The 23,774-nt window shown below is 39.7% G+C and overlaps 1 protein-coding gene and 1 long non-coding RNA gene across 7 annotated transcripts in view; both read left to right on the top strand.

Annotated features, from left to right (window-relative positions):
- YWHAZ (tyrosine 3-monooxygenase/tryptophan 5-monooxygenase activation protein zeta) overlaps positions 1-18,950 on the top strand; it is a 36,288-nt gene extending 17,338 nt beyond the window's left edge. For all 6 annotated transcript variants that reach the window (XM_033203185.1, XM_033203186.1, XM_033203184.1 and 3 more), the window contains 4 exons: positions 12,413-12,536; positions 13,272-13,435; positions 13,520-13,615; positions 16,792-18,950. In XM_033203185.1, coding sequence (XP_033059076.1) covers positions 12,413-12,536; positions 13,272-13,435; positions 13,520-13,615; positions 16,792-16,851 — 444 coding nt within the window. In that variant the 3' untranslated portion in view covers positions 16,852-18,950. The remainder of the gene's footprint in view (positions 1-12,412; positions 12,537-13,271; positions 13,436-13,519; positions 13,616-16,791) is intronic.
- Positions 18,951-19,309: 359 nt separating this feature from the next.
- LOC117079369 lies at positions 19,310-23,520 on the top strand. Its single transcript, XR_004435398.1, has 2 exons — positions 19,310-21,742; positions 22,623-23,520. It is a non-coding gene; the product is annotated as an uncharacterized LOC117079369 (long non-coding RNA).
- The last annotated feature ends 254 nt before the right edge of the window (positions 23,521-23,774 follow it).

Genomic DNA, 23,774 nt, shown 5'->3' with positions numbered 1-23,774 from the left:
ATTACTACTTTGTCAAAGGTTACAAACTAAATTATTTTGCCCAAGTGCTTTTTTAAATAAGCTGTGTCTGTTTATACTGAATAGGTTGCTTCTTCAAAGGGGAAAATATGATCCCAGCTCTGTAACTTGTAATTTTCTTTGGAATTTATTTTCATTAGTTGGCTTCTTGTGTTCTAGTTGGCAAGCCCAGATCACAGCACATAGCACGGTGGTTTGAGTGTATAGTGGCAGGGTGGCTGTTCTTCAGGGCTGAGGTAAATGTACAAATACTTCATGATTGAGTTCTCGTTCATAATTTTGGCGGTTGGTCTAAGGACCCTTAGTGTATAAATTTCTCTGATTCCCTTTTAAGAAAAAAAAGTGATCTTGAATTTAAAGAAATGTAAGGGATAGTGGTGGGGTGGGAAATTCATTACATTAGAGGAGATTTCCTGGCTTTGGAGGGGAGATTTTGAAATTAATGCTGTAGTGAAACAAGAAGATTAAGGTGAGGAGGAGGATGGTCACAGTTTTGTATTTGAAATGCCTGTCATGCCTCTTAGCAGAATTAGTACCATAATCTAGGACCCTTGACCTCTTAACAAGTTTACTCTACCTTGCAGCCTCACACTCTCTTCCAGCTCTCTCTGCAGGATTTTTCTTAGGTTCTTCTTTGTTCATTACATAGACACCTGGAGCTTATCCATTAGGAGGTGCTTAGCCTGACCCTATGCTGCTGTTTCTGAAAATATGTGTGTAGTTCAGCACTCACTTGTTATTTTTAAATGAGCCATTTCTTAGGTTTTCAGAAAAGTAGAACATTATGTCTCACTGCAGAATATTCACTATCGAATGTAGTGTCAATCTCAATAATTTCTTTCAGGTTTTGTCTTAACAATACACTCTTGATGATGAAGACTTCCTGAAAAATCGTTTTTAGGATGCTGAGCTATTAACATATCCTCCAAGATAGTTTTAAAATTTGTTTTATTTAAATGATGAAGCTATTAAAGTTATGCATATATTATTCAGTCAGGGAACTTAATATCTTTGAGTGCTTAAAATGTGTAGAACATGCCTTTAATAGAGCCTCTAAGTAGGTTAAGAGTATATGTGTATGTGAAAAGTTAAAGGTGTAAAACCATAATTGTTTGTTTTATTTGAGATGGAGTCTCACTCATTGGAGTGCAGTGGCATGGTCTTGGCTCACTGCAGCCTCCACCTCCTGGGTTCATTCAAGCAATTCTCTTGCCTCAGTCTCTGGAGTAGCTGGGATTACAGTTGGTGTGCCACTACACCCAGCTTACTTTTGTATTTTTTTTTTTTTTCAGTAGAGACGGGGTGTCACCCAGGCTGGTAATCTTTATTTTAAATTGTACTTGCTCCACATAAGAATTTAGGTGTTAAGAGCATAGCATGTAGAGGGAAAAAATAAAACTGCTGTAATCATCCTGCCTTCTTGGAGGTAATCTCTGTTAGTCCTTTGTGTATCCTGGGAATTTATGCACAAAGCAAACAATTCTGTCCTTGAAGAATAAGGATCATAGATCATATACTTAGTTTTGTAAATTGTACCCCCCCACACACTTTGATGTCTATCTTATGATTAATATTGACAGGTACCTCCTTACTCTTTTTTTTTTTTTTGGAGACAGAGTCTTGCCCTATTGCCCATGCTGGAGTGCAAATGGCACAACCTCCTCCTCCTGGGTTTAAGAGATTCTCCTGTCTCAGCCTCCCGAGTAGCTGGGATTACAGGTGCCTGCCACCACACCCAGCTTAATTTTTTGTATTTTTAGTAGAGACGGGGTTTCGCCATGTTCTCGAACTCCTGACCTCAGGTGATCCACCCACCTCGGCCTCCCAAAGTATTGGGATTACAGGTGTGAGCCACCGCAGCCAGCCTATACCTCCTCACTCTTAATGTCTGTGTAGTATTCTGTTATTTGGGTATGTAGCAACTTACTTAGCCAGACCCCCCCTTTTTTTTAAAGGAAAAAAAAGATAGGGTCTCCCTCTGTCACCCAGGCTGGAGTGCAGTGGTTCACTCTGCAGTGGTGACATCCTGTGCTCAAGTGATCTTCCCACCTCAGCCTTCGGAGTAGCTGGGAGTGCAAGTGCACACTACACTAGGCTAAATTTTTTTTTTTTTTTTTGAGACACAGTCTCGCTTTGTTGGCCAGGCTGGAGTGCTTTGGCATAATCTCGGCTCATTGCAACCTCCGCCTCCTGGGTTCAAGTAATTCTCCTGCCTCAAGCCTCCCAAGTAGCTGGGATTACAAGCATGCACCACCATGCCCAGCTAATTTTTTGTGTTTTTAGTAGAGACGGTGTTTCACCATGATGGCCAAGCTGGTTTTGAACTCCTGACCTCAAGTGCTCATCCACCTCGGCCTCTCAAAGTGCTGGGATTACAGGCGTTACCTGTAGGCCCCTGGCCACACTAGGCTAAGTTTTAAAATTATTTTTAGTAGAGACGGGGTCTTGCTATACTGCTTAGGCTGGTTACTAACTCCTGGCCTCCAGCAGTCCTCCCAGCTCAGCCTTCCCAAGTGATTGTGGTTAAAGATATAAGCCACCACACCTGGCCGTTAGTCCTTTATTGACAGAAATTAGGATATTTCCCTTTTTTCTCTTCAGTTAAAAAGCTCTACACTGCACACTATCTGTATAGACAATGTAGATGAAGCTGAATAGCTTTGAAGAATCAGCTTTAGGGAGATCCGTAGCATTAGAGCTAGGTATGGAACGATATTTAGCACAGATCCTTCTCTTTATTTTTCCAGCTTTATTGAGGTATGATTGGCAAAAAGCAAATGTTTGGCCGGGCGCGGTGGCTCAAGCCTGTAACCAGCACTTTGGGAGGCCGAGACGGGCGGATCACGAGGTCAGGAGATCGAGACCATCCTGGCTAACACGGTGAAACCCCGTCTCTACTAAAAAATACAAAAAACTAGCCGGGCGAGGTGGCGGGCGCCTGTAGTCCCAGCTACTCGGGAGGCTGAGGCAGGAGAATGGCGTGAACCCGGGAGGCGGAGCTTGCAGTGAGCTGAGATCCGGCCACTGCACTCCAGCCCCGGCAACAGAGCAAGACTCCGTCTCAAAAAAAAAAAAAAAAAATGTTTAAGTAAGGTGTACAACATAGCAGAGGTTACTTTATTTTTTATTTTTATTTTTATTTTTTGAGACGGAGTCTCACTCTGTCACCGGGGCTGGAGTGCAGTGGCCGGATCTCAGCTCACTGCAAGCTCCGCCTCCCGGGTTCACTCCATTCTCCTGCCTCAGCCTCCCGAGTAGCTGGGACTACAGGCGCCCGCCACCTCGCCTGGCTAGTTTTTTGTAGTTTTTTTTAGTAGAGACGGGGTTTCACCGTGTTAGCCAGGATGGTCTCAATCTCCTGACCTCGTGATCCGCCCGTCTCAGCCTCCCAAAGTGCTGGGATTACAGGCTTGAGCCACCCCGCCTGGCCAGCAGAGGTTACTTTAAATCAACAGTTGTTAAAGTGATATGCCAACCACTGGGCGTCCTCTGGGGAGGTGTCAAGTCACAACTATTTTCTTTCTTTTTTTTTTTTTGAGACAGAGTCTCGCTCTGTTACCCAGGCTGCAGTGCAGTGGCACAGTCTCGGCTCACTGCAACATCCGCCTCCCAGGTTCAAGCGATTCTTCTGCCTCAGCCTCCTGAGTAGCTGGGATTATAGGCACACATCACCATGCCCAGCTAATTTTTGTGTTTTTAGTAGAGACGGGCTTTCACCATCTTGGCCAGGCTGGTCTTGAGCTCCTGACCTCGTGATCCACCCTCCTTGGCCTCCCAAAGTGCTGGGGTTACAGGCGTGAGCCACCGCGCCCAGCCAGGTCACAACTATTTTCATAGCAAATACTGTTATTACTGATTTTTATCACTTTGTACCATTTAGCACTGATGCAAACACAAGGGTAGCTCAAACTTACTGGTTCCTTATCACTAATCAAGGCAGTGGTACTATACTGTACTAGTGATTATTGTATTTCTTTACCATTATGCACTCACTGGCACTCACTGTTTCTTTTAAAAACAAAAAAAGACTGGTTTTTCTTAATGTCCTTAAATCTGAAACATTATTTTATTAATAGCTCTTAAATAGACATCTTTCAGTGAGGCAGAATGAGAAGTCTAATGGTTGTCTCTTAAGAAAAACACTTGTAGTTATTTGAATTGTGAGATAAACTAGCTGCTTTTCTTTTTTTTCATGAACACTTTTTTCTTGAAAGAACTGCAGGCAGATAAGCTGTGGGTATTCAGACTTAGGTATTCGACAAACATCTTAAATGAATTGAGCCTCTCACTTTAAGGGAAAATGATATTTTTGACAAAGATAAAATTGAAGCTTTGGAGCAAAAATGAAAACTTTGGAAAATAATTACCACCTCCATGATCTTAGTTTTCTACTTTTCTATGACTATAAAGGGGTCTTGAGACAAACTTTTAAGCCATAAATTTGAAGTATTGTTACCGTTTAGGGTTTTTTCCTAGAAAATGTACCTATTTATAGAGACATGTACCATATATGTACCATGGTTAGGAGAAATAAGGTAATATTATTTAAATATTAGGAAATTATTTCACATAAGAGGGAGTCCCAGCTAAGGTGGCTTCTGGGTGGGGTGAGTAGGGTAGGTTAAGATGAGTTACTGCAGTACGTACAGTACTTGAAGTCTGATGTGGTTCATACTAGACTCTTAACCTCCAAAAGGATGGCAGCACTTCTTTGTTGCTTACTATTTGCCAGACTCTGCTAAATGCTTATTACATGTTAATTCATTTAATCCTTACAACAACATTGTGCATTATGTCTACTACTAATATTCGCCTTTACAGATGAGAATCTGAGACCCAGGAAGATTTCAGAGTTTTGTCAAGGTGATGAAGTTTGAATTTAGGCAGTAAGCAGTCTGTCTCCATAGTTTGTGTTCCTAACAAGTCTGTTACTTAAAAGGAGAAACCAAGTACTAAAGGAAATGTTTTCTTTTTCTCTTTTGTTCTTTGATATGTCTTAATCCTGTGTTGTTAAATGAAAACTTTTTTGCGTCTTACTTCACCATTTTTCCTAGTTATACGAATTTTAGATTACCAAAGCCAAAATGATGTACTTAAGAGTACAAGAGCACTAAAGCAGATTTTTGAATGTCAGAATCTCTGTACTTTATTTTCACGTAACTGAGCAACCAGTGAGTAGAGTGCCTACTCTTGGTTGGGAGGTGTGAATGGTGCCTTCCTGTCTGTACGTTCATTTAGACCTCATAATAGCCTTTTGATGTGGATTTTCATATTGGTGAGAAAATAAAGATTAGCTATTGTGTAAATTCTCAAAATTAATGGGTTAGGGTGGAATTTCAAGTCTGCCTGGTTTTAGAGTTTATACGATTTGCATTACAACAATTGTTGAATGCCAAAAAGGTTAAAGTCTTGCCACCAGCTGAGGCAGCAGTTTTGGTAGTTTAGGGGTAATCATACTGAAAGACCAGTGAGAAAGGCATATCACTAGAGATGAATTCTCAGTTCATTAACTTTTCACTAGGAATATTTGACCACAGGCAGGAGTCAGTGTTTTTAAAATTCATATTAGGAGGGGCAGGTTGAGTCTATCCTAAGAAGGGATCAGAACTAGACCACCTGTCAATTTATGTGGTTCCTTTATTTTAGTAGACTTAAAGACAAAACATCAGTGTGAATGTAGACTTTGGTTGGATTAAGGCGTCTGTTGGAAACTGACTTGGGAGGAAAAATGTCATTTGAACCCCATTTCTTGGAAGTGTTTTTACAATCTAAGAGGTTAATTGTACTATGGTACAATAGAGAGAAAAATCTCTTTCATTTCTAAAATCTCAAATTTACCTGATGGTTAGGTTAAGGATTAGTGTCCTCTCTTCAGAGCCCATATCACATATTTAACTCTGGATTAGGAGCCATTTGCCAGAGTATTAGATACCAGCTTCTTGTGGCATTTTGCTGCTGAGTAAATGATTTCTTATCCCATTTAATATTATTAGGGTGACTGTTGTATAAATGCATTAACTCTAATTCAGCAAGTTAATGTTGGGTATTTTTTAAAATGTTGGCTATGATATCTTTAAAAGACAGTGGCTGTCATGAAAAAACATTTAAAAGTTAATGGGAGCCGGGCAAGCTATGTTGGGGCCACTGCATTCCAGCCTGTGTGACAGAGCAAGACCTCATCTCTAAATAAAAATTTTTAAAAAGTTAATGGGAGGGAAAAAGTAAAACTATACACATTTTGAAGTAAACTGAGGAAATACTGTGGATTTCTAAATGAGATTATATTTCAGGAAGATTGAACAGATTAACATTTAGCCTTGATTTAGTGCTTGAGTGTAGAATGTTTGACCTGAAGACTCTTTAGATTTGGTTTAAAAACTTATATGTACTGTGATAATTGAAAAATTTTATAAGTTGAATACCTTCAGTTAACTTAGCCCTTGTTTTACAAAAGTCGACTGGGCACGGTGGCTCACACCTGTAATCCCAGCACTTTGGGAGGCTGAGGCAGGTGGATCATGAGGTCAGGAGTTCAAGACTAGCCTGGCTAACGTGGGTGAAACCCTGTCTCTACTAAAAATAGAAAAATTAGCTGGGTGTGGTGGCGTGTGCCTGTAGTCCCAGCTACTCAGGAAACTGAGACAGAAGAATCACTTGAACCTGGAAAATGGAGGTTGCAGTGAGCCAAGATCACACCACTGAACTCCAGCCTGGGTGACAGAGCGAGACTTCGTTCTAAATACAGTTGAAATTGTGACACTTAGTATACTTTCTTATATTATGGTGTGCCTACTCCCTCCCCTTTTTACTTCAGACCTTATTTCAGTCATGATTGCTTTCATTGTACTATTGTAGGTGAACGAAATTTAGGAGGTTTATTTCTGTGTTGAGCAGGATATTCTCTGAAGTTACTGCATATTTTGAAAGTTAGCTTATCAGCCCTTTCCTCCTATCTATTCTCTACCCATGTTTTTTTCTGCTTTGTTGTAACTGCCGCTTTCTGATATGTGCTGCTTCCTTTTTCTTTTGTTCTTTTATCCTACATTTGGTTTTATCTTCTGGCTTCCAAATCTGGAAAACCTGGATTTGTTATTCTTTGGTCAGTTTGACAAAGCAACATACTTAATTGCCTCTTTTGTATTACCAGTAACCTAATTCTGTGAACTCTGTCTTCCCTTAGAATTGAAAAAGACTACGTGTACAAAAATCCAGTTAGTAGAAATAAGTTCTAGTATTTGATAGCACAATAGGGAAATTATAGTTAACATTTATTTCTTCTACCAAAGTAGCTAGAAAAATTGCAGTGCTCCTAACACCAATAAAAGATCAATGTTTGAGGCTGGGTGCAGTGGCTTTACACCTGTGTTCCCAGCACTTTGGGAGGCTGAGGTGGGTAGATCACCTGACGTCAGAAGTTCGAGACCAGCCTGGCCAACATGGCAAAAACTCCATTGGTACTAAAAATACAAGAGTTAGCCGGGTATGGTGGCACACGCCTGTAATCCCAGCTACTCAGGAGGCCGAGGCAGGAGAAACGCTTGAACTTGGGAGGCGGAGGTTGCAGGGAGTTGACATTATGCCGCTCCACCTCAGCCTGGGCACCAGAGTGAGACTCTGTCTCAAAAAAAAAAAAAAAAAATCAGTGTTTGAGGTAATGGATATCCCAGTTACTCTGATTTGATCATTATATACAACTATTATGTCAATTAAAATTTTTTTAAAAGAAACAGATGACATCTTATTTATGAATCCCCTCTACAAAATACCCAAGTTATCCTCTTTAGTTTCTTGTTATACCTTTATGTGAGAAGAGGGCATTCACTGAGCAGGTGACCTGTTCCAGTACTGGATCACTCATAAGTTTTCTCATACTGAACAGAAATCTTCCCTCTTGCTAAATTTAATTGGTCTTGTCTCTTGGAGCCATTCATGTCCTGTTCTTTCCATTATCCTGACAGTTTCTACTATACTCGCCATAACTTTGATTCCTGGTTGTGGAATCACATCCTTTCTGGTAGGCATATCATCCCATTGAGGCTGAGAATATGTTCCTTTTTTTTTTTCCTTTTTAAGGTGGAGTTTCACTCTTGTTACCCAGACTAGAGTGCAATGGTGCGATCTCGGCTCACTGCAGCCTCCACCTCCCGGGTTCAAGTGATTGTCCTGCCTCAGCCTCCTGAGTACTTGGGATTACAGGCGTGTACTACCACGCCTGGCTAATTTTTTTGTATTTTTGGTAGAGACGGGGTTTTACTGTGTTGGCTAGGCTAGTCTCGAACTCCTGACCTCAGGTGATCCACCCGTCTCGGCCTGCCAAAGTGCTGGGATTACAGGCGTGAGCCACCGCGCCTGGCAGAAAATGTTCTTTTATAGTTAGCTTTTTTTGAGCTACAGTATTAGCCCCTTTAAATTTAATCTTTAATCCAGTCTTGCTTGGTTTTTGGTTTTTAAATCTTAATTAGCTTATATCATTGGACGATTTATTAGAAGTATGCCATTTAGGTGTTTCTCAACTCTTTTTTTTTTTTTTTTTTGAGACGGAGTCTCACTCTGTTGCCCAGGCTGGAGTGCAGTGGCACGATCTCGGCTCACTGCAAGCTCCTCTTCCCGGGTTCATGCTATTCTGCCTCAGCCTCCCAAGAAGCTGGGACTACAGGTGCCCACCACCATGCCCGGCTAATTTTTTGTATTTTTAGTAGAGACGGGGTTTCACCATGTTAGCCAGGATGGCCTGGATCTCCTGACCTCGTGATCCACCCACCTTGGCCTCCCAAAGTGTTGGGATTACAGGTGTGAGCCACTGTGCCCGGCCACCTTTCTCAGCTCTTATGGTCAGCATCTCACCAGAAACACTTGCCACTTGTTTGGTTCTTTTGGTCTATCACTGGGCCAATAAGCAGCCTGACTGCTGTTTACCCAACTCTCCTGTTACTTGTGGGTTCTAACAAATAGCTTTAAAGTTGTTTTATGGTTAATTCGGTGTTCAGCTTTGGGGAAAGAAGTGCTTAACTGCCATTTTAATTCCCAGGGAACTACTTAAAGTAGTTCAGCATATTACCCCAGTGTAAAATAAAATATGTAGGGATTCCAAAGTTACTACCTACAAAAGATAGATGACTCATTTTAGTAGCATTTATCAACACCTTTCCTAAAAAACCTAAGTTTTTAGTATAGCTTTAAAATTTTACATCTTCAGTGATTGTTTCACTCTTAAGTAACTGCATGTGTTTATGGCCTTCATCTCTACATACATAGAGGGGGTTGAAGTTACTGAAAAGTGAAGGACGTGATTAGGCAGTATTGCTCTTTTTGAGACAGTCTCACTGTCACCCTGTCCTAGAGGCAGTGGTACAATTCAATTATAAATCACTGCAGCCTCAAACTCCTGGACTCAGATGATCCTCCCGTCTCAGCTCCCAAGTAGCTGGGGCTATAGGAGTGTGCCACCACACCTAGTTAACTTTTAAATTTTTTTGTAGAGGCAGGATCTCATGTTCACCGGGGTGGTCTCAAACTCCTGGTCTCAAGAAGTGATCGTCCCACCTCAGCCTCCCAAAGTGTTGGGATTACAGGAGTGAGCCACCGTGCCCTGCAATAATTGTTTTAAAGTGTATTGTACTGGAAGGAATGATAGCCTTGTTTCTACAGCTAGATTATGAAGTACCAGAAGATTGTGCTTCCAGCTTCTAGCATAGTGTCTGGCGTTATTGTGATAATAGAAATAAACGTTTGAGTGCTTACTCCTAAGTGCTTACCTGTATTTTTTCTCAACAATCTTAGAGGTCTCTGCGTTACAGTTGAGATAACTGAATCATTGAGATTAAGTAGTTCACAGTGTTTAGTGCTGTAATTCAAACTCAGACTCACCCCAGAGCCACTATGTTTATACCATCTCCCATAGTTGAATGAATAATACAATTTGTATAACAATGAAACTTTTGAAAACCCTGGTCATTTGTTTCTTAAAATCATTGTTTTTAAGTGGAAAGACTCACCTGACTATTTTAAATGCAAGTCTCTTCCAGTGTTTGAGGCAGATCTCCAGAGAGCAACCATAGGTGGTAAAAAGCATTGTATTCAAAGGACAAAACACTTTTGCAGCTAAGAGAACTTTGAATATGAAAGTATGAATGTGGTGTAATACAGAGGTTGCTTTCCTAACCAAAATGTTCTTCTGATTTCAGGCCAGTAGTTTTATTTTATTTTTATTGTTTATTTTGAGATGGAGTCTTACTCTGTCATCCAGGCTGCAGTGCAGTGGTGCAACCTCGGCTCACTGCAACCTCTACCTCTCAGGCTCAAGCAGTTCTCCTGGCTCAGCCTCCCTAGTAGCTGGGATTACAGGTGCCCTGGCTAATTTTTGTATTTTTAGTAGAGACAGGGTTTCACCATACTGATGAGGCTCACCTCAAGTGATCCTGCCACCCTAGCCTCCCAAAGTGCTGGGATTACTGGCATGAGCCACTGCGTCCGGCCTCAGGCCAGTATTTTTAAGTATCAGTTAATAATTGTAGGAAACATCATTTCAGGTTGACTTTTCTCACCTTTAACCTTTCTTACAGCACAGTGCAATCTGGCCCTACTGCCACTTCATCTGGGTTATCTAGCTTGAGTTGTTTAAAAAAAAAAAATCGGGGAAGAAGTTGGGTTAAAACTGTTCACCTACCCACCATTGGGACATAATGAGTAAACACAAAGTTGGAGTTACTATTTAAAAGCATTTTTCAAATTTATATTTTGCATATAAATAGGTGCTATGTATACTCATACTTTGTTTTGTAAGAATGGATTTATTTGAAGTTTAGCTCAACTGAAAATTGATTTCACCTTGATTCCCAGAGTGTACTTGAACTTTAAAGGAAGCAGGGTAGTGAGAATGGGTGGTTCGGGTTTTTTTGTTTGTTTTAATGTTTACCTAATTCTACTACTAGAATTATTTTTCTCCCCCTTAACTGAAAATTTTAAAATTACACATTTATTGAGTCTTCCCATCCCCAACACAATGATCTAATTTTTTTTGCTTTAAAATCAGTTACAGAGTGTAATGTTTAAAATCCTGATCAAATGACTCAGACTGTAGAAATGGTTTTAGACAATTTTATAGGATGATGTTTTAATTTTATCTGTTGTCTGGGATGATCTGTAATCATGTATCTTACTAGCCGAAAATGACATCAGTGAGATTAAAGGTCTGCTCTTTAAGATCTGTAAGTCTCCTACCACTGTCTTTTTAAATTTTTTTAAATTTTTTTTTTTTTTTTTTTTTGAGACGGAGTCTGGCTCTGCCGCCCAGGCTGGAGTGCAGTGGCCGGATCTCAGCTCACTGCAAGCTCCGCCTCCCGGGTTCACGCCATTCTCCTGCCTCAGCCTCCCCAGTAGCTGGGACTACAGGCGCCCGCCACCTCGCCCGGCTAATTTTTTTTGTATTTTTTAGTAGAGACGGGGTTTCACCGTGTTAGCCAGAATGGTCTCGATCTCCTGACCTCGTGATCCGCCCGTCTCGGCCTCCCATTAAATTTTTATTTATTTATTTTTTGAGACGGAGTCTCACTCTGTGGCCCAGGCTGGAGTGCAGTGGCGCAATCTCGGCTCACTGCAAGCTCTGCCTCCCAGGTTCACGCCATTCTCCTGCCTCAGTCTCCCAAGTAGCTGGGACTACAGGCTCCTGCCACCGCGCCTGGCCAATTTTTTGTATTTTTTAGTAGAGATGGGGTTTCACCGCCTTAGCCAGCATAATCTCGATCTCCTGACCATGTGATCTGCCCGCCTCGGGCTCCCAAAGTGCTGGGATTACAGGCATGAGCCACCGTGCCCGGCTCCTACACTGTCTTAATTTAGGAAAAATGAAACTTTCTATTGAACAGTTTTTTTAATCTGTTGTGAGGTTTGCTTGAATTGTGTTCTTATAAATGAAGTTTATTTTGTTCTCTCTCTGGCATAGACTCCTTAAGTGTCTTACATTATTGGTTTCTGCTTTAGTCATTTCTCCAGATCCCAAAAGGTTCATCCCGTATGTTCTATTTTCATGTCATGAACACGTGAAACTTTAGATGGAAAGCTTGCCAGCTCATTAGAAAATGTTCCTAAATATGAACGGTCATGCTTCACATTCATTGAAATCAGCATGTAAATAGATAACATTGTCAGGGACTGATACTCAATTGTATTGTCCTCAAATAATAAACTGAACACTAACTTCAAACAAAGTATTGCTGCCCAAAGCATTCTGCTTTAAACTACAAATTCATATGCCAGCTGCATTCACAATTGTATTGACAGTGACTGGGCGTTAAAGTTGTATAACTTAAGGCTATAGTTTGTCCTTTAAAAAATGCAAGTTCTTTCAGTTTTGTAAATGTTTTATTCTCACTATATCTGTTTCTTTCTTCTTAAGTCTCTTTTGGAAAAGTTCTTGATCCCCAATGCTTCACAAGCAGAAAGCAAAGTCTTCTATTTGAAAATGAAAGGAGATTACTATCGTTACTTGGCTGAGGTTGCCGCTGGTGATGACAAGAAAGGTATGCTGTTTTTAAACCTGTTGGTTGAACTTGTATAAGATAACATAGTGAGGAAGAGTCTCTGAAGCGTAAATAATTCTTGCTTTTAATTGCTTAGAGTGCCGAATAAGGAGTAGCAGTGCTTTTTTTTGTTTCTGAGAATATATACTTACTGCCTAATACTGGCATTCTAATATATATGCTTTCTGAAAAGCCAATTTTGTGCACAGGGATGTTTTTTCAAGATTTTAAGAAAGGTGACCAACCTGAGCAACATCTCTCTCTACAAAAAATGTTTTGAAAATCAGCTGGGCATGGTGGTACAAGTTCAAGCCTTTGGTCCCAGCTAATCTGGAGGCCGAAGTGGGAGGGATCACTTGGGTCTGGGAGATCAAGGCTGCAGTGAGCCCTGATTGTGCCACTGCACTCTACCCTGGGTGACAGACCCAGACCCTGTCTCAAGAAAAAAGAAATAGCGGTCACAGTGTAACTGAGGAGCAGTGCAAACTAGTTAATTTTTAAAAAATATAACAGTAATGAGATTATAAAGTTGTTTTATCTTGACATTGACCAATGACTAGTGTGTACCAGGAGAAAACTCCCTTTAAAAAAAAATTAAAGGGCCTTGTTCAATTAACCAATATTAAGCTTACAGGTTAATATTTCAAAGGATACGTGAGATATTAAAGGTTTGGTTTGAGGGGTGAAGATATAATGCACACTTTATCTCAGTATGTTTTGGTGTGTCTTATCCAGGGATTGTGGATCAGTCACAACAAGCATACCAAGAAGCTTTTGAAATCAGCAAAAAGGAAATGCAACCAACACATCCTATCAGACTGGGTCTGGCCCTTAACTTCTCTGTGTTCTATTATGAGATTCTGAACTCCCCAGAGAAAGCCTGCTCTCTTGCAAAGACAGTATGTATTTTACCTGTTACATAGAAATTTAGCAGTCTTTATTATTTGAGCACTGAAATTTAATGTATTATTTTTAAATCATAGGCTTTTGATGAAGCCATTGCTGAACTTGATACATTAAGTGAAGAGTCATACAAAGACAGCACGCTAATAATGCAATTACTGAGAGACAACTTGACAGTAAGTACATAACAGCATCATTTGTCATGAATGTGGTTGAAGAGGTTATGTTTTACTCTGAGGAATTTTTTTTTTTATTAAGTACATCTTTTTAAAAATTTTTTTCAACACAATTCATAGGCTCTCATAAATATCTTAGCTACTGTTAAAATCATATGAAGGAAAACTACAGAAACTGAAATATTAGACTAAGAACTAAAAAATATACACATTGATGTTACCTGTGTTACTAAAATTTGAATGTTAGTATCAAAAGTGTACTGAGGCTCTATGTTTTAGTTCCTTTAGAATGATTTTCTTGCCCATTAAGTTGCCTCTGTATTTGTAAAGATAATGGTAGGGAATTAATAACTTGAGTTATAAAATCTCACGTGTCTACAGAATCCAAGTGGAAGTCTATTTTGCCTAGCTGCTGCTTTTAAATGACTTTATATGAAAGGTCGTGATTGTCCTTGGGATACTGCAGATGTATAAAAAGAAACAGTGTCACTATCACACCAGAAACATCAACAGTAATTCCCTAATAATGTTTGAATATCTAAATAATACTTGAATTCCAATTGTCTCTCTTTTTTTAAGTTATTTGAATTGGGATTCAAATTCAGTCCACAGTGCAGTTGATTTGTATGTCTTGTTTCTTAGGTCTTCTCCTTTAGATAAATATTAGATTTGAAATTTTGAGGCTTAGGTGAAAAAATTATCAAGCATTTGCTGTGTTGTGTCAGGTAAAGAGGTAGGAATTGCAGATGATAATCTAGTATTACTGTTTTTTTGTTAGACTTTTAGGGCCATTTCTCTTGGGGATTATATAACCTCATTTTATACATTTCTCTTCCAGCTTTATTCTAGTCCACTGCCATTTTCTATGAACTAGTTATATATTCTAGTGCTGAAAATCTTGAAGAGTTTTTTGAATAGCATTGTATACTTGTGTATTAAACCTAAAATTACTTTATTAGCACAATTTGGAGCTACCTGTAAACTTTTCTGATACTTGAGTCAAGATAATAAGCTATAGTAAAGAATGAAAAGAATCTTTATATCAAACGTTAAGAAGCACTTTGTTAACTAACTTTGGTATTAAGGATTTTTCTTTTCTAGTTGGAAGTGATGACATTTTTCAAGTGATGACCTGAGACCTAGATACTATGTTTTGTTCTCATCACTTTTTAAAAGGCCCTGATCTACTGTCTGCTTCCAACTGAATTTTGCTATCAGTATAGCATGAAGAGCATATATTGCAATAAGAAAACCAGGGTTGGCCAGGTGCGGTGGCTCACGCCTGTAATCCCAGCACTTTGGGAGGCCGAGATAGGTGGATCACGAGGTCAGGGATTCAAGAACAGCCTGGCCAAGATGGTGAAACCCCATCTCTACTAAAAATACAAAAATTAGCTAGGCATGGTGGCGGGTGCATGTAATCCTAGCTACTCGGGAGGCTGAGGAAGAGGATTGCTTGAACCCAGGAGGTGGAGGTGCAGTGAGCTGAGATCATGCCACTACACTCTAGCCTGGGCAAAATAGTGAGACTCCCTCAAAAAGAAAACCAGGTTTTGATTCTAATTCTGTCATTACTTATATGTCTTCTCTGAGCCTTATTAGTGTCAGCTGTCACCATTATAGGTTGATAAGATCATTTATCTGTCAAGAAAAGAAATTATCCCAAAACTTAGCATTTCAGTCTGAATTTGGTTGACCAAGACTGTCAACACATTACTCTAGAAAAAGAGAAATATTTTGTATCAAATTTGCATGTTTATACAGAAAATTCAAAAATCCTTGAAAGTTGGAACAGGAAGAGAGACATTAGAAACAATTTCATCTTGCATTTACAAAACCCCTTGATTAACAGGAGGAACATACAGTTTCCAAGAGGTCATTTGGGTATCTGTGTGACCCTGGAAGTAGTAGTCTCTTTTCCAGGCCAGAGATATATTTGCTTAGTAGATAAATGAAGCTAATGGATGATTTGGGGAATATAAAAATAATAATTAGGTGGATTTTCCCCCTTCCCCTCAGTATTCATGTGTAAGTCATAAAAATTAAGATTGTCTTAAATCCTTTTGTAATTACCTCTGAAAATCCCTACAGAGTGGTTAAGACTTAAACGTTTTTAACATCGGAGCAGTTGGCATAAATAGAGTTCATAACCCTACCACCTATGGGACAACTTTCATTTTTACTCTTAAAAGATTTGGTTCTAGTTTTTGTCCAGCATTTGTTTTGAATCATACGATAGGTTAGTGCAAAAGTAATTGAGGGTTTTGCCATTTAATGTAATGGCAAGAGCCGCAATTACTTTTGCACCAACCTAATAAATATACAAAGGTTTGTTTTTCTAAGCTTGAAGTGTTAGAAAAGCTAGATTTGTAGTTTAGCTCAGAGTTGAGGCTGGTCCTTGAATTTCATGGACTAAAGGATTCTGTTTGGAGTGTGAGTCACTCTAAGATCTGCCAGGGGAGAGTAGTCAACCCTAGCTCCTTCAGCATGGGCCAAATTAGATGCTTCTGGTATAGTTGGACTTACCTTGGACGTCCATCTTTGGGGCTCTTTAGGTTCTGACACCTACTGATGCTTAGTTTTCAAAAAATAATTTAGGGGCCGGGCGCGGTGGCTCACTCCTGTAATCCTACCACTTTGGGAGGCCGAGGCGGGTGGATCACGAGGTCAGATCAAGGCCATCCTGGCCAACATGGTGAAACCCTCTCTCCCCTAAAAATACAAAAATTAGCTGGGCATGGTGGCGCACGCCTGTAGTTCCAGCTACTAAGGAGGCTGAGGCAGGAGAATCACTTGAACCTGGAGGTGGAGGGTTCATTTCCAGCCTGGTGACAGAGCAAGACTCCATCTCCAAAAAAAAAAAAAAAGATTTCTTCTACTTTCTCTTCACCTTCTATGGATACCCAAAACTTTTCCTGTATCTGAAGATTATTTGAAGGCAACTCTGTGGTGTACTTACCCTGCTTATACAGTGGTTATAGAGAAAGTAAATTTGTGTATTGAGATGTTTTTGTATCTTGAAGGTACGTGATGCTGCTATCTTTTTAAGAATGCTTTTCACCTAAAACGTTTGGGTATCTTGGCAACATATATACATATATGAAAACTTTGCGCGCCTCCCCCCCCCGCCCCAATCCCACTGAAACTTGCTGAAAAATCTTTCCTTCTTTTACCAGTTGTGGACATCGGATACCCAAGGAGACGAAGCTGAAGCAGGAGAAGGAGGGGAAAATTAACCGGCCTTCCAACTTTTGTCTGCCTCATTCTAAAATTTACACAGTAGACCATTTGTCATCCATGCTGTCCCACAAATAGTTTTTTGTTTACGATTTATGACAGGTTTATGTTACTTCTATTTGAATTTCTATATTTCCCATGTGGTTTTTATGTTTAATATTAGGGGAGTAGAGCCAGTTAACATTTAGGGAGTTATCTGTTTTCATCTTGAGGTGGCCAATATGGGGATGTGGAATTTTTATACAAGTTATAAATGTTTGGCATAGTACTTTTGGTACATTGTGGCTTCACAAGGGCCAGTGTAAAACCGCTTCCATGTCTAAGCAAAGAAAACTGCCTACATATTGGTTTGTCCTGGTGGGGAATAAAAGGGATCATTGGTTCCAGTCACAGGTGTAGTAATTGTGGGTACTTTAAGGTCTGGAGCACTTAGAAGGCTGTGGTAGAAACATACTCCATGGACACCACAGGTTAAACCATGTGTATCTGTGGAACACTCAGTCTCAATGTGCACACCTTTGACTACAGCTGCAGAAGTGTTCCTTTAGACAAAGTTGTGACCCATTTTACTCTGGATAAGGGCAGAAACGGTTCACATTCCATTATTTGTAAAGTTACCTGCTGTTAGCTTTCATTATTTTTGCTACACTCATTTGTATTTAAATGTTTTAGGCAACCTAAGAACAAATGTAAAAGTAAAGATGCAGTAAAAATGAATTGCTTGGTATTCATTACTTCATGTATATCAAGCACAGCAGTAAAACAAAAACCCATGTATTTAACTTTTTTTTAGGTTTTTTGCTTTCGTGATTTTTTTTTTTTTTTTTGATACTTGCCTAACATGCATGTGCTGTAAAAATAGTTAACAGGGAAATAACTTGAGATGATGGCTAGCTTTGTTTAATGTCTTATGAAATTTTCATGAACAATCCAAGCATAATTGTTAAGAACACGTGTATTAAATTCATGTAAGTGGAATAAAAGTTTTATGAATGGACTTTTCAACTACTTTCTCTACAGCTTTTCATGTAAATTAGTCTTTTGGTTCTGAAACTTCTCTAAAGGAAATTGTACATTTTTTGAAATTTATTCCTTATTCCCTCTTGGCAGCTAATGGGCTTTTACCAAGTTTAAACACGAAATTATCATAACAAAAATACTAATATAACTACTGTTTCCATGTCCCATAATCCCCTCTCTTCCTCTCCACCCTGAAAAAAATGAGCCTATTTTTTCTGAGAGAGGGAGAGATTGATAGGAATTCCATTTAAAATTTTGGTATATGGCATTTTCTAACTTAGGAAGCCACAATGTTCTTGGCCCATCATGACACTGGGTAGCATTAACTGTAAGTTTTGTGCTTCCAAATCACTTTTTGGTTTTTAAGAATTTCTTGATACTCTTACAGCCTGCCTTCGATTTTGATCCTTTATTCTATTTGTCAGGTGCACAAGATTACCTTCCTTTTTTAGCCTTCTGTCTTGTCACCACCCATTCCTACTTGGTGGCCATGTACTTGGGAAAAGGCCGCATGATCTTTCTGGCTCCACTCAATGTCTAAGGCACCCTGCTTCCTTTGCTTGCACCCCAGACTATTTCCCTCATCCTATTTACTGCAGCAAATCTCTCCTTAGTTGATGAGATTGTGTTTATCTCCCTTTAAAACCCTACCTATCCTGAATGGTCTGTCATTGTCTGCCTTTAAAATCCTTCCTCTTTCTTCTTCCTCTCTTCTCTAAATAATGATGGGGCTAAGTTATACCCAAAGCTCACTTTAACAAAATATTTCCTCAGTACTTTGCAGAAAACACCAAACAAAAATGCCATTTTAAAAGAGGTGTATTTTTTCTTTTAGAATGTAAGCTCCTCAAGAGCAGGGACAATGTTTTCTGTATGTTCTATTGTGCCTAGTACACTGTAAATGCTCAATAAATATTGATGATGGGAGGCAGTGAGTCTTGATGATAAGGGTGAGAAACTGAAATCCTAAACACTGTTTTGTTGCTTGTTTTATTATGACCTCAGATTAAATTGGGAAATACTGGCCCTTTTGAATAATTGTCCCAAAAATTACATTCAAATAAAAGTGCAATGGAGACCTTGGGGTCTTTATTTCCAGGAGAAAAGATACCTTCTGCATCTAGGGCAACAATCCTTTTCCCTCACAGCTCTTTATTTTACCTCACTCACTGATTTCTCCTGACCCCCAAGCCAAGGAGGTAAAATAATCATACATATATTTTAAGTCATATTTTTATAGCTAAGGAATGTCAAGCTAGAGTGAAGAGATTTTTTTTTTTTTTTTCTTTTTTGACAGTCTAGCTCTGTCATCCAGGCTTGAGTGCAGTGGTGCAATCTCGGCTCAGTGCAACCTCCGCCTCCTGGGTTCAAGCGATTCTCCTGCCTCAGCCTCCTGAGTAGCTGGGCATACAGGTGCCCGCCACTGTACCCGGCTAATTTTTGTGTTTTTAGTAGAGATGGGGTTTCACCATGTCATGTTGTCCCGGCTGGTCTTGATTTCCCAACCAGGCAATCCGCCTGCCTCAACCTCCCAAAGTGCTGGGATTACAGGAATAAGATACCGTGCCCAGCAGAGATGCAGTATTATTCAAGTAAATAAAACCTGAAACTTGGTGCATTTGCCTATTTAATGTGCATCAATCATCTGAACTAGGTTGATTTTGGAATAATGAAAACACTTCATTAGTAATAACTTAATGTTTTCTACATAGTAGCTCCCAATAGATGAAGGAAAATTTCCAACCCAAGATTTTTTGTCTTGGAATTTGAATAATGTGTTTGTAACTATCTCCTTGATAGTCCCAAATCCAGGCTTTATGTCTGCTTTTGTCAATTTAACGTTCTAGTGCCAGGAAACTGGAAAATCCAAGGATTTTTTTGTGTGTAAAGTATTGAAATTTGTTTAAAACAGTCTCAACTCTTGCTCAGGCTGGGGTGCAGTGGCATGATCTCGGCTCACTGCAACCTTCGCCTCCCAAGCTCAAGTGATTCTCCTGCCTCGGCCTCACAGGTAGCTGGGACTACAGATGTGTGCCACCACGCCTGGCTAATTATTTGTATTTCTAGTAGAGAGGGTTTCACCGTGTTGACCATGATGGTCTTGATCTCCCGACCTTATGATCCGCCCACCTCGGCCTCCCAAAGTGGTGGGATTACAGGCATGAGCCATAGCGCCCAGCCTGGTATTTTTTTTTTAAATTGGCCACTTGAGAGTTGTCCTTCAGAAAATGGAGCAGCAGTGTGATTAGTAAAAACGATGGGCTTTCCTGCAGCTCTGGCTTAGGGTCTTTGTTTTTCCAGTTAACAGCTGTTACTTCATGCTGTTAAAGTCATAGAGGATGGGGGGAGTAAGAGAATATGTCCAGTGGCTTAATTTTAGGGTTCAATTTGTTCTATTTTTCCTGCAAAATAGTCACCAGTTTTGTCATGCTTCAGTGCATATTTTAAAATAAGTGAAAGCCAATTTGGAAGCTGCTATCTTAGATTATTTGTAGTCAGACTTCAAATGGATAGTGAAACTTTGAGTGACTGAAAACTATCTGGTGCTCTATGCTCAGTGACGATCTCACACATTCCTCCAGGGGAAAGGTCAAGAGATAAATTTGGCTTTATTGTATTCTGTCATGTACCATATAGGAAATAATATGGTAGAACTGAAATATGTACAGTATTAATGTGGTGGCTGAGACTCGCACTTGGAAAATAGACTTGGATTCTTTGCTAAGTATGAAACTAATTACTTTTATGTGACTTGTAGCAGTCACAATCTCCTTGATTGATTGTAGCCCCTTTTCAAAGTGGAGAGACCTGAATATAGATTTTAACAGGATGTCCAACCTTGCCAGACAAGCAAGCATACATGTCTCTGGGATGCAGAAGCAGTTACAAGTTAATATATTTAAGCATACTGTTAACTAATCCTAGGTGATAACAGAGATGTGAATATTTGATCATATTTGAATTCATTCCTTGAAAGCCCAAGTCTAACTGGTCTTAATTGATTACTTCTTAGTATTCTGAATTTTAGAATTTAAAACCCTGTGAATCTTCAGTTGGTGCTTACATTTTCTAACATTGGATGTTTGCTTTGGCCAGTTCCTGTTCTGTGTGTTTTCTTACAAAGGCTTAGAGATTCATGTTTGAGTCAAGACTTGCAGAATGGGACCCAAATGGATATATAGCATGATCAAGATGCGGGGAATTAAGAACTTAACATGTGCTCGTAGGTTTGGGGGCTATGTGGGAGTATAAAAAGAAATAGGCTATGTCTAAACTCCCGAGGGGAACTTGTTTTATTGCCTATTCTCAGCACTCAGTTTCAAAAATTCTGAATCTTTAGGTTGGTTGGAGCCCAGGAATATGTATTTTCTTAGCCAAGACGCCCATGGTTATTAATGATGTACAGTTGTCCATACAGCTGATGTCTGTAGGGGGAGGAGGAACACAGATAGGCTTTTTTTTTGTTTGTTTTCCTTTTCTAAGAGGGATCTATGTTACCCAGTCTAGTCTCAAACTCTTGGCCTCATGCAGTCCTGCCTCAATCTCCCAAGTAGCTGGGATTACAGGTGTGTGCCACACCTGGCCAAAACAAAAAGGCTACTTGTAAAACAAAAAGTTTGTATTTGCTTAGCAGATCATGTTTCCCAAAATAAGAGATTAAGAGGTTATTTATCAGAACAAATTTTTTTCACATTAATTAGCCTGACTTAGTTTAGGAACAGATGCCATTTATAACTTTTACTGTGTTGAGGGAAACGTTGCCCACACACCTATAAAATGTGATTTTGTCAAATTTTTTAGTGAATGCTACTTGTATTTTTCTTAGGCCATATATTGAAGTCAACTTGAAGTGAATGAGCAAACTTTAGAGTAAGTAACTCGCTGACCATTAAATGTAAGGAAAGCTCTCTTAAAATTGACACAGCACTAACTAGAAAGAAAAACACATATAAACTCTGAGTCTTAAAGCTACAAATCTGACTGTAAAAATTGACACAGGTTGAAAAGACAGCTGAGACAACACAAACATAACAAGATTGTTACCATGAGTAGAGTGAGCAAAACTTCGTCTGTATTTACTGCCACTCCCCATTGTTGGCATTAGTGCCTGAGCACCTCCTGTCAGATCAGTGGCAACATTAGATTCTCATAGGAGCACGAACCCTATTGTGAACTGTACATGCAAAGGATTTAGGTTGCACACTCCTTATCAGAATCTAATGCCTGATATGTCCCTGTCTCCCATCACCTCCAGATGGGACTATCTAGTTTGCAGGAAAACAAGCTCAGGGCTCCCATTTAAGTGGGATAATTATTAAGTTGTATAGTTATTTCATTATATATTACAATGTAATAATAATAGAAATAAAGTACACAATAAATGTGCTTGAATCATCCTGAAACCAACCCCCATCCTGTCCGTAGAAAAATATGTCTTCCACCAAACTGGTCTCTAGTGTCAAAAATGTTGGTGACTGCTTTAGAGGAAATGAGTCACATTTAATCCATATTGATTCAGTCCATATTGGTGAGGCCCTCCAATTATACCCAATATATGACCAACTCTTACACTTTGTAGTATTTTTTCTCATCTTCCTTTGGGATTCTTCAAGGGTTCTGTATTTAACTGAATTAGGTTTTTGTAGGAAAAGTCTACTGACAACAGAATTGGAAGTACAGAATTTACTTACGGTCTGTAAACAGTATATATCAAATATAAATATGGTTGTTGGCTTTTTTTTTTTCTTAGGATTTGCAAGAGAGGAGTCCAGAAAGTCCTTTTTGGAGACCTTAGTCCCTTATTAGAGGGTCTTTATATAAAGGTTCAAAGTTGAAGAGCCCAGATAATTGGAAATGAGAGATTTTCTTTGGAGAAAGCTTTCACGGGCCAGGCATTTCTCCCCATCATGTGCCCCCCTAGTGGAGGAGGGGAGAGGGTGCTCTACTGGGAGCACAAACTTCTGGAATGTAACCATGTGGCACAGAGGGTGATGCCAGGCTCTGGGGAAGTGTCAAGTCAGGAGATACTAGCTAGCTGGCTGTGCTGATGGCAGAATAGGGAGAAGTGACTGCTGTCAGAAATGGCCTATTCCCTCAAGGTTTGTGGAGGCCAAGAATGTGGATGTGTTCCCGGCAGGTCAGGATCAAGACAGTCTATAGCTATCTTAAAAGGAACTGAGCTTTTGAAGCAGTCTATGTGGGATGGACTGACTGAAACCAGAGTCAACCAGGAGCTGGTGGAGATGTCTCTCAAGAGAGAATCAGCGAAATAATTAATCTCCAAATAATCCATAAGGGACTAATTTGAAAGGTGGCTTAATTTAGTCTGTTAGGGTCTAAGGAGACCAATGGCCAGTTTTTCTCAGTTCCAGACAAGTGAGACCTTTTCTGCCCCCACCTCACTGCAACCCCAGTGGAGCCAGCGCAGCCAGGGGGTGAAGGAGGAGTGGGCTAGGTAAAGATGTAGAGATGAATCTGACCACAGATCCTTTATACCCTGGACCACAAAAGGGAGAACTTGAACAGGAAATGCAGTTAGGGGTTTGGACTGCTGCCTTGTGACTAATACATAGGACTAGATACTTTCATCCCCACATGTAAGACAGCTCACAGAGAAAAATGACAAGGTGGGGTCTGCAAACGGAATGGAAGCATTGGCGCACCAAAACTTGATCTACAGAGCCATCTGAAACTATAAACAAATATGCTGATGAATATTAAGATTAAGAAGATGAAAGAATGGAAACCAAAGTAAAAAAATCAGACAGTATGGCAGGTAATCTAATTTAAAACTAAAACCCAGCTCAGACTAAGAACACATATTCCCACCCTCTGCTTGATTTGTTTTATTTCAAGGGCCTTTAAAGCAAAACACTAACCATGAAGAGTTTTACTTTTCCCA

Source organism: Trachypithecus francoisi, unplaced genomic scaffold, assembly GCF_009764315.1.
Source record: "Trachypithecus francoisi isolate TF-2019V2 unplaced genomic scaffold, Tfra_2.0 Lachesis_group7, whole genome shotgun sequence".
Classification (NCBI taxonomy): domain Eukaryota; kingdom Metazoa; phylum Chordata; class Mammalia; order Primates; family Cercopithecidae; genus Trachypithecus; species Trachypithecus francoisi.
This window is presented reverse-complemented; position numbering and strand designations above follow the sequence as displayed.